The sequence below is a fragment of the Triticum dicoccoides genome, chromosome 1A (assembly GCF_002162155.2).
Source record: "Triticum dicoccoides isolate Atlit2015 ecotype Zavitan chromosome 1A, WEW_v2.0, whole genome shotgun sequence".
NCBI lineage: Eukaryota > Viridiplantae > Streptophyta > Magnoliopsida > Poales > Poaceae > Triticum > Triticum dicoccoides.
In genome coordinates, this window is record NC_041380.1 from 116,847,331 (window position 1) to 116,857,808 (window position 10,478).

The window sequence follows — 10,478 nt, forward strand, 5'->3', positions numbered from 1 at the left end:
GACGTGGTCATTATACGACGAATCGTTTTTCGCACTTATGCGTGGCATTGGTGGGTAATTCTCGCCAACTTCAAGGGTAATTTAAATGACGATGAACAGGCGGGCAGAAGCGATAATCGCTTTATTATTATATATAGGGAAAGATTTTGTCTCCTACGGGTCGTTCTACGTCTAGTTGTGTAACTATTGTAGGCTTTTATTATTTTCTTAATTCCATGTCCAGTTGTCTATGTAATACTTAAAATATTAATCAGTGAACTAAAAAAAATATAAAAAAAGAAAAGAAAAAGCGAGCCTCCTTCCCCGAGCGCGAGATCTAGGGTTCATAGTAGCCGCCGGCCCACCGCCGCGGCTCGCCCAGTCGGCCGAAGCCTCCGCTGCCCGGCCGCAGGTACAGGATCCCAACAGCGCTTCGCTCCGTCGGGCAGCCGTTCCCACCAGCAGCGCCTCCCTCCCTGGAGCAGGCGCTCCCGCCCAGCAACGCCGCCGCCCGGAGCAACGCCGCCGACCAGTCCATAGGCAGGTAGTCACCAACCCTTCGTCCTTCGTCCTTCCTCTTCCATCCTCTGTTTGTTCAATTTTTTTCCTGATTTTTGTATTGGATGAGCACTTGCTGTATACTGTATTTGATATTGCGAGAATATAACGATGATTATTTCTAGATGACTACTTGCTGCATGATTTTTCCAGTGCATGTTCAAGTTAACATGTGTAAGGATTTTGCTTGATAGGTGTTTGTGATAATGCTTGTAGGGGCAATTTTTTACAAATTGTAGTTTGATTTTTTTTTCAGATGAGCAAATGTTTTGGTTTAAACATGTTAGCAGTGAAACATGCAATGATTGACGATATATGAAAAGGAAAAGATTAAGTTGTTTTATCTGCATTGTCTTTACCTGAAACCAAAGCTTAGCAGTTAGCAGTAACATGCAACTTGAGAGAGCAGGAGCTTTGTTTTGGTTATACTGGCCGGAATTGGTAAACACATTAGTACTTTGTTTATGATTGGGAATACAGTGGTATTATTGTGCTATGTTGTTAATTTTAACAGTCAGACCTAAAATATTTCCGTTTAAAGTGATTGTTTCTCCTTTTGCATGTTAGCTGATTGATCTTCAGGTTCCACCTTTTGTGTTATGCCATGATAGATGTACAACTAGCTAATGATTTGATTTGATGCATTTTACACTTACTAAAAGTCTAATTCTACCCCTTTGAAACTTGGAGTTGGAACAGGGCATCAAGATTGTCAATTGGAGGGGCTTGGAGCTGCTCCAGCATCCACAGTAGAGCAAACAAGAAGGTAATCTGCTGTTCCTAGCTTCTATACATATATTATTTTTGTGAATTAAAAAATAGTAAATGCATCCCCGTATTAGCGCTTTTCCAAAATGACGAATTTACATATCCATATTGGCCCGATACTGATACACGTATCCGTATCGATGTATTTTAGGAGCCAGGTGTTGATTGGAGATGAATGCCCCTGACCGCTATGAGCGCTTCGTCGTGCCTGAGGGCACAAAGAAGTGAGTCTATTCTAACACCAAACTTTCTCCAACATTTTTCTAGAAAATGCTTCAATTGTGTTTTGTCAGGTATAGACATTTTTGTGAAAAAGGAGTGGGATGCAACTTCCTTTAAATAATTATTAAGCATTTAAATTCTGTCATTAATAGCCATTTTGCACCTGTTCAGGTGATCCTTTTGGCATGCAGTTATGAAAATCTGATGCTTTGAACCTTTTTTTTACTTTTATTACAATTATTAAGGCTTGTGGTAGTCTCTACCTGCTGTTTTGATTATGGATGTAATCCTTGCTATTATGTATATTCATGTAATGCAGGGTGTCCTTTGAGAAGGATACAAAGATCATGAATGCTGCATCTTTCACAATTGAACGTGAGGACCACACCATTGGCAACATCCTCCGCATGTAAGTGTAGATAAACTGCGTGCCTTTTTTTCCTTGGTTATGTTCATCAGTTCACACCTTATAATGTTCTTCTATATCTATGAGATTCTGCAGGCAGCTGCACAGGGACCCAAATGTTCTCTTTGCTGGCTATAAGCTGCCTCACCCCCTTCAGTACAAGATCATTGTTAGGGTAGGGTGCATATTTATGTTTGTTCTATTCCTTTGTCGGATTAGAGTTTACTAGTCTCATGTTTTATTATGTGGGCAGATCCATACTGCAAGCCAATCCTCCCCAACGCAGGCGTATACCCAAGCAATCAATGATCTAGACAAGGAGCTCGAGAACCTGAAGCAAGCTTTTGAGGTCTGTTTCTTGTCCATAGCTCAATAGTTAGCTACTCTTTGTAGCCTCCAATATAGCATTGAATAGTGTGGGCCTGTATAAAAGCTAGTGTCTTGTGCTATTAAATTTGCATTTTCATGGCCAATATATTTGAGTAGAGTTAGTACAATGTAATTTGTTTTATTGTACTGTCATTGGAAAAATATGCTGCTTTTAGTTCTGTACTTTCTCTCGTAAAATGAGTAGTCTTGGAAGTAAAACAGAAATTAAATAGTGCAAACATCTCTCAACCAACCAGTCCTTGGAAAAACTAGGAAAACTAAATATAGCTGAATGCCATTCTTATTTCATAGATACTGTTAATTTTAGAATCCATCACAAGTCACTATTGATCTTCAATGATAGTTGGTGCTGATTAACTGTTTACTGTAACTTCCCAGACAGGGAACAACCATCCAGAAATAAGTATTCATGTTTTGGGCTATTAATGTTCCTTTACACTAAGATTTCTATACAACATCGTGCTGTTTTCATGTGCATTGCTCTTTAGGCCGTCAGTTGACTTGCTACTTACACTGCCACTAAGCATAAAGTTAACCTGTCGGAAAGTTGCACCTTACAGAATAAGAAACTAAGATTGCGGGTCTAGAAATTCCCTGAATACTTTGGTTGCAAATCGTCTTGCTCCAAGCTAAGCTCTTGATCACACAACAACTGAGAGCATGCGAGGGTTCAAAAAAAAACTGAGAGCATGCTGATACTTTCTTCTTTTGCTGTGTAATAGCACAAATAGCTATCATGTACAGTACTACTTATTAACTAGGCACGTCACAATTATTGGCAATTGCTTCTGTAGAAGATTACCAATTCATTCATTGCTAGCGCTATATTTTCTTTTGTAATAAGAAAACAGGCCACCTTCTAACTCCATCAGTATAATTTCAAGTATTTGTTATGGCTGAAGTTGCATCTTTAGTTTGCACATGTAGAACTTGTTATGTTACTCCCTGGAGCTGCATCTTCCTTAACATAAACATTCCCTCTGATTCATATTACTTGTCGATGAAATGGATGTATCTAGACATATTTCAGTGCTAGATACATCCATTGGAGCGAATATGGATCGGAGGGAGTGTCATCTTTAGTTTCCCAGGTTGCTTCACCTTTTCTGAATTAGTGTTTTGCTAAATAGAGGCAAATTTTGTCTGTTTGCGCGTGATGGCACTACCGTCCAATTTGTTTGTAATGTTGGCATAAAACAAGGAATAATACATATAATGGAAACTTTCTTAAATTACTGTTAGTTTTATAGAATTGGGTCATTCTGAAGGCTTTGAATGAGGAAAAATGTCTGTCTTGAGCTCACTTGGCCATTCCTTTTTCGATCCAAACAGTGGTGACTTTTGGGAAAGATTTTTCTTTCACAAAATTTGATGGCTGCTAAATAAGGACAACAATACCTAGTGTGTTTATTTGGTAGTGATGATTGATGACTTCATGCTGTGCGACTCAAAAAGGGTATCTGTGTTAGGAGACACTAAGGATATAGTAGACTATATGTGATTTGCTCCTTTTATTTGTATCTTCAGCCTAGTTTGTATCGTTAATAGACTATGTATGTTTCCACCGCCAAGCAAAACTTTAGATGTTGAGTCTCTCTTATCTCACTTGTCAACCATTTAAGACAGAAATAATGGCCCACATATTATTTGAACTGCCTAATTCAATTGCCCAGGGTGCTCTGCCGCCGTAGTTCACTCCCAGTGCACCTTCTCTTTGTCAGGGGAAGAATGGATAGAACTTCCAAATCATATGGCATGTCTCCATATTCGTTAGATCGAATCTGTGGATTTGGATTTAGATATTCCTTATGTTGCGAGCACCGGAAGCTAAGAAGATGTTAAAATATGATGCTTTGCCTGACATCTGTCAGGTTTCTTGTTACTTATAGTAGACTGCCGGTGCCTGTACAGTTTCAGCCATCCTCCAAATTGATCTGGACATGGTCGTTCCAGTTGAATTAATTTCTGCGGATGCATATGAAGACTTGACGAGATATGCCACTGACATTTTGAGATTTCTGTTTACAGGACGAGAAGACGCGATTCGAAAGGATGAAGCAGGGCTACTAGGCCGCTGGTGTTGGATGCTAATTAACGTGAAATCCTTGCTAGTTTATATCTGATGTCTGAACTGCGGTAGAAAGAAAAGAACTCAAGGATTGTCGATGAGTCTGAACTCGTAGAGTATCTGCATGTGCGACCGGGATTGCGTATGATTGTACACTTGATGCGCCTGCTAGCTGAATTGCTCGCTCTTGTGAGGTTGGATAGAGGGTACGGACCGAGTTTGAAGCAGTCCTTGGATCATTTTGTACTGTACTACATGAATTTTATGCCAATGTAATGTAACCAACTTAAACGGGTCGGACTTTATTTGCCCAGCGACCCCAGCGCAGGCGTGAGCAACGGCCGCCGGGGCGAAGATCTCGTCTGCTTGGCCTGGATCACGATGGCGACACAGTTTTGGTCTCGGCTGCTGGTGAAGCAACGCTCGTTAAGGTATCCTGCGCGGTTTATGGAGCATAGATGGAATCGTGGAAGCAACGTATCATCATGTTCCCCGCAATCTCTTTCCTCGTCCACGAGACAAGCCCTTTCTCCCCCTGTTGGCGCCGTGGCCGGTCAGCCCCATCTCTGATGGACGAGGATCCCCTGCCGTGCGGCAGGGCGCCCTTTCGTCACTGACTCATGGGCCTGACTGGAAGTTGGCTCACCTGTCAATGGCCCAACGGCAGGCGCCGTACATCAGAGGAGCTCCCTCCATCTCCGATAGCCTCTTGGTCATGAAGGTGTTTAGGATCTCGGCCCTCTGCCGGCGGGAGGGGTCTTGTTCTGGTTAGATTTAGCGTCTTGGTTGGATTTGTGTGCCGGCTGCAATGTTCCTTAGTGGGAGTAATGTCTCCCATGTTCTATCCCTATTCTGATGGTTTGCGTAGTATTATCGAAGGGCGTGTGGAGGTGTGTCTTTGTCGGATCTCGCAGGATTCAGTCGGTGCTAGTCTAAGATGGATATGTTTGTCCTATGAGACCTTAGCATGGCGACTTCCTGACTTTCTACCACAACAAAGTTTGCCCGGCTCCGACGAGAGAGGGACGATGATAATGGTGCGCCTTCAGCTCGCTCTAGTGCTTGTAGTCGTCGTTAGGTGGTCCACGTACATGGTTTTAATTTTATTACATTTGTTGTTCCTTATACTACCATGATTGAACATGATTGAAAGTTTCTCGGAAAAAAAAATTCCCATCTAGTTTTTCTGAAACTTCTCGTCTTGTTGGCACAAGATTTCTTTTACTAGAACAATCAGGCTTTTGCAAGCTTGTACCCTCGGATTAAAATCTCAGCAAATGTCGTGAAAACCACTAGAACTGATGCTTTGGATATCAGCACAAGAGAAACCAATGCCGAGGTTCAGAAGATACCGATTACAACAAATCTGAGGCAAATCAACAGTCTGACCATCATCTTGAAGAGCGTGACAAAGTTGCAACGCTGCTCGGCTGACGTGTAGCACGAAATGGACTATGGTTTCCCCAAACCAAAAGGATTTGATCATCATCGGCAACGCGACGCCAAAGGTTTGTCAACAAAAACACACATGGGACCAACCTTGAAGGAAAAAGATGGCGCTGAATACCCACTTCTCCTTAACCCGCGACTATATACATGGTGGACTTGGTGAAATCTTATATGTACATGTAGTTAGAGAATGGCATGATCGCCATGGCCACGAAACTCAGCTCCTCAGGTGTTTGGAGTCCTGGATCGGGACATGCTGGGTTTCATAAACCGGATGAATTCATCCAGCACCATCTTCCCGCCATTTACAGGGTCAAAGCTGCACCTATAGAAACTAAACATGCCACACACAAAAAAAGACCGATGCAATTAGTGAAAATCAAATCCCAGCATATGCAAGTACAAGATAATGCATTAGCTAACGAAGGATAAGTCATCAAGGCCCATCTATCGCCACCACTTATGCCGCTGCGAAAATTATTTACCCACCAGCTAACCTAAATGAGATCCAGTACATAGTTAGATTTTTTTTCCCAAAATGGGGGCTGTCCTCCTTTTCGAAAAAATCTAACTACACGGTGCTATGTCAATTGATGATCATGAATGTCCAAGTAGAACGACTTCACGCGCATCATTTTGTAATAGAAGAAAACATCAAGGTGGCGTCAAATTGTTAGAAATTATATAGCTCTTAGCTTCTTTTTTCCTTGTAATCATGTCTTTTTAGAAATAGGCAATGCCACTAATAGAAAAAGAGGCATGGAACGAATCTCATTTGGTTACCAGTGTTGGTGAAAATGCTAGTTTTCTTGTACTTCGTTAAACAATTTTTGTGAAAAAACAGAGTACCTGCCATCCAGACCGATCATCATCACAGTGGTTTGATCTCCAAATGCTGTAATATAGCGTGTGACTTCGGGTAAACGGAACTGAGCAAATGACCATTCTGAACTGAAATATTTGGGGACAATTCCTGGAAAAATTCAATGTGCATAAGTTGAATATACTCAAGATAAGATGGGAGAGAGCAAAATATTCTCAGTTTCAATACTGATTTTCTCTTTCACAAGCTATCATGCAGATGTACATGCCATGCGATTGTTCCCTGCTACTTCAAGCCAACGTAGAAATATCAGTTAAACAAAAGGGATTCATTTGTACAGTAATGTACCAAATATAGCACAAATGGCTGCCTGCCAGATCATGTTTGGGTACGACAACAAATGCAGGACACGATGGACTCCACCTAAGCCTCGGACGTTGAAATAGCATGGCGTGCCTTTGCTATGCTTATTTGTCATTATCCGTATCTTAAATCGGAAATATTGATGTCTATGGATGCCATTACCAGTCCAAACAAATGGGAACACACGGCTAACACAACATATTACAAGAACACAAGCAAACTGCTAGGCTCCATTTTGATTGAAATGAAACAAGGAGAGCACTGTTTAAGAATCTGGTGAGCTAAGAACAGAACGGGATAGAAAAGTGCAGGAAGTACTGTGCCTATCCTTATATTATCGGACGAAATCACTGTTCTGACCTTCTCGACGATCTTTGTCACAAACTGAACTCGACATGAAAGTATTTCACGATCTGACCCTTTTAGAAAGGCCACAGACCGTGGCGTTTCCGCTCCACATAGAAACGCCGAGCTTTCTTGCGTTGCAGCTCAACATGTAAACGCCAAGGTATCTCGCGTTGCTTCTCCACATGTAAACACCAACCGCTTTGGCGTTTCTGTCCTATATGGAAACGCCATCGCCTTTGGCGTTTCATATGTGGTAGTACGTGGAAACGCAGCGGTCCGAACGTGGCAGCAGTACTATACACACTGATCAGTGTAGACTACCATTACTCTACTTTCTAGCCTGGCCAGCCTCGTGAATCATACAAGGAATCAGATAGCTAGCTAGAGCTATCTATTCCTATATTGTACTGATGATTGAAGCAAGCTAGCTGCAGGAGCTAGTACAGAAGAGGTCACCATGGCCTGCTGTGTTCAAGCAAGTCCAACGCCCACATTGGATGGCGAGAGAAGAGAAATATTCTTATCTATCACTCATTGTCATGACAGAGAAAGAGTCCATCGGGTCCATTTCATACAGCACAAGTACTCGCATGTGACACACTGACAGCTAGCTAGCTACCAGATTTTCATGCGTGTTTCGTAGTCACTGATATCAGCACTCTCACTCGCTGGCTCGCTGCATCTGGACGTGCCGCCTGCTGCACCTGTACTGTGTCCCACTAACCAATAAAGTTCCATTGTCCAGTCACTTCAACTGTAAACAGAGGTGGGCCACAGAGAATCAACTGCAACCGATTCGCAGCAGGAACAAACACTGACTGGACGAGTGAAGCTTGAATACGAAGCCCATTCAACAGAAACTGCACCGGAGAGAGTTGCAGTCTGTGCTAATCAATACATGCTCCTCCCGATCGAGCTGTGGAGTACTACCACACATGAAACGCTAAAACCAATGTCGTTTCCATATAGGACAGAAACGCCAAAGCGGTTGGCATTTCCATGTGGAGAAGCAACACGATATACCTCGGCGTTTACATGTGGAGCTGCAACGCAAGACAGCTCGGCGTTTCTATGTGGAGCGGAAACGCCGCGGTCTGTGGCGTTTCTAAAAGGGTCAGATCGTGAAATACTTTCATGTCGAGTTCAATTTGTGACAAAGATCGCTGAGAAGGTCAGAACAGTGATTTCGGCCTATATTATCACATATAGTGACCAGCAAGACTCAAATAATAGTTTTACCAATTGGCACAACATTTTGATGGCATCGGGATCTTAGCAAATGAAAACAGATGTGCCACTTTACCAATTAGAATCTAGGATCATGCTAAGTTAGCACCAAAAGACAGATCGACTTTGCTATGAGGTAAATAAATGCATGATCCCAGTCTTGAAAGAATACTGAAAGTGCAAATTTATATATATTCACAAAAGGCTAGTGAAAATGATCAATTGAAAAAGTAATAATGCGTATTTTCAAAGTGGTTTAAATTTTGAGCTATGTTTTTAAAGCGTCCCTAAGGCGACGCCTAGGCGTCGAAGCACTCCCCCTCCGCTTTGGAAAATCGACCGCTTTGGGCGCCTAGGCGTCCAAAGCGCCCGCCTAGGCGTCGCCTAGGCGCCAAAGCGCCCCCCCTCCCTAAGGTGGTAAGGCGTCGCCTTAAAAACATAGATTTTGAGATAATCTAATACTCCAGAAGATTGCAATCAAATCAACTAGAAAGGTTCACTAGAAGAAGCAGAGTATCCTCTCACCTTTCATGAAAGATAATGATGAGCTCGCATTGGACCCAACAGAACCAGATGAGTAACTACGATCCATCTGTCGACCAGCAATTGCAGATTTCCCATTACTTGCATCTTTCCCTCTAGGCCTCACTCTCAAACTGAAAATATGCATTGTGCCTTTGTCACTAGACACTGCCAACCACTGCAGGTTTGGTGATAGTGCAATGCTATATATCTCAGCTTTGTCCACCCCTCTGCGCACCTAAATATTACGACAAGAAAAACCATTAACTTCCCATTGCTGAAACATATAAAGTAAATAGATTATGCACAAAACACAAGTCACAATTCAAGAGAACTCAAAAGATGACACTGAACAAAGATTCATCCTATGAAGCACTAAGAGAAACTAACGGAAAAAAGAAGAGTATTCCGCAGCCTCACCTCCTGCAGACAAGCGCCGTCCATCGTGTTGAATATTCTGATCAAAGTACCCCTAACACTGGCTGTTGCTAAGAGGAGACCATCCACGGTGAGTGTCATGCATGAAATGTTGGAGTCATGAGCAGTGATGAACTTGGTCTCCTTCGACCCAAAATGCTCAACCCGGACAATTCCTTGGCGCCTCCAAGGGCAGGCCATCACTGAAATGTCTGCATGATGCGAGAGGCAGCACAATCCTTTCGGGTTGGACGTGGTATCAATAAGATGGATGAGCTTCAGAGTCTTAAAACTGTAAACATGTATCTCGTGCTCGAGAGCAACCACAAAATAGTCCTTGGACAATTTGACAGCTCGGATGTTGGACTTGAATGAGAAGTCACCAATGAGAACGTTACGGCAATCATCCCAGATGGTGAGTTTGTTTTGTTGATACTGCTTGTCGGCTCCCTGACCCACAAGGCCAAATATGTTGGTGCGGAACAGCATCTCGACAATTCGAAATCCTCCGTCCTCCTGAATCCTCCTTAATTGCTCCTTGAATGGTTTGCAACTAAACATCCTGAGGCCATTGGCTGTGGCAGCACTGAAGAAACTATGGTCCTGGTTCCAATTAACCGAGAACAGTTCAACATCCTCGTCCTCGACGTCGCTGCCACCTGCGCCTTGTGACGGGGATACCTGCGATGTCATGATGACACCAGATTGTGCAGGTGCCCTTTTTCGGAATATCCCGGTTTAACACCTGCAGCGGGTGTTTGGTTCTCTTAGGACCTCAAAAATAGATGGCAAGCATGAACTGAATTCTATCAGGGAAATCAAGCAAGAAAGCACTGCTAGGAATATTCTGTTTGTGGGCTGTATAACACTGCAATAGTCATTCAAAGGCACTTCTTACTGCGATTGCGATTTGAAGTTAATGAAACTACTAGCAAGTA

At 42.7% G+C, this 10,478-nt stretch overlaps 2 protein-coding genes across 4 annotated transcripts in view; one reads left to right on the top strand and one right to left on the bottom strand.

Moving 5' to 3' along the window:
• Nucleotides 1-20: 20 nt before the first annotated feature.
• Nucleotides 21-4,687, top strand: LOC119365865 (DNA-directed RNA polymerases II, IV and V subunit 11-like). 3 transcript variants are annotated; one of them, XM_037631514.1, is made up of 7 exons: nt 21-523; nt 1,228-1,303; nt 1,457-1,529; nt 1,847-1,936; nt 2,030-2,108; nt 2,187-2,282; nt 4,352-4,687. In XM_037631514.1, the coding sequence occupies exons 3-7, from the start codon at nt 1,477-1,479 to the stop codon at nt 4,391-4,393; spliced, it is 360 nt and encodes a 119-aa protein (XP_037487411.1). In that variant the 5' UTR covers nt 21-523; nt 1,228-1,303; nt 1,457-1,476; the 3' UTR covers nt 4,394-4,687. The 3 variants fall into 3 exon arrangements, with proteins under 3 accessions (XP_037487411.1, XP_037487421.1, XP_037487405.1); XM_037631524.1 differs by having other exon boundaries at nt 21-519; nt 1,237-1,303; XM_037631508.1 differs by having other exon boundaries at nt 22-523; nt 1,237-1,303.
• Nucleotides 4,688-5,669: 982 nt separating this feature from the next.
• Nucleotides 5,670-10,478, bottom strand: part of LOC119365883 (autophagy-related protein 18d-like) — a 5,830-nt gene continuing 1,021 nt past the window's right edge. Inside the window, exons 2-5 of the mRNA XM_037631534.1 lie at nt 9,544-10,285; nt 9,127-9,361; nt 6,690-6,813; nt 5,670-6,174 (exon numbers count right to left, since the gene is read on the bottom strand). Of these exons, the coding sequence (XP_037487431.1) occupies nt 6,066-6,174; nt 6,690-6,813; nt 9,127-9,361; nt 9,544-10,233 (1,158 nt within the window). The 5' untranslated portion in view covers nt 10,234-10,285 and the 3' untranslated portion in view covers nt 5,670-6,065. The remainder of the gene's footprint in view (nt 6,175-6,689; nt 6,814-9,126; nt 9,362-9,543; nt 10,286-10,478) is intronic.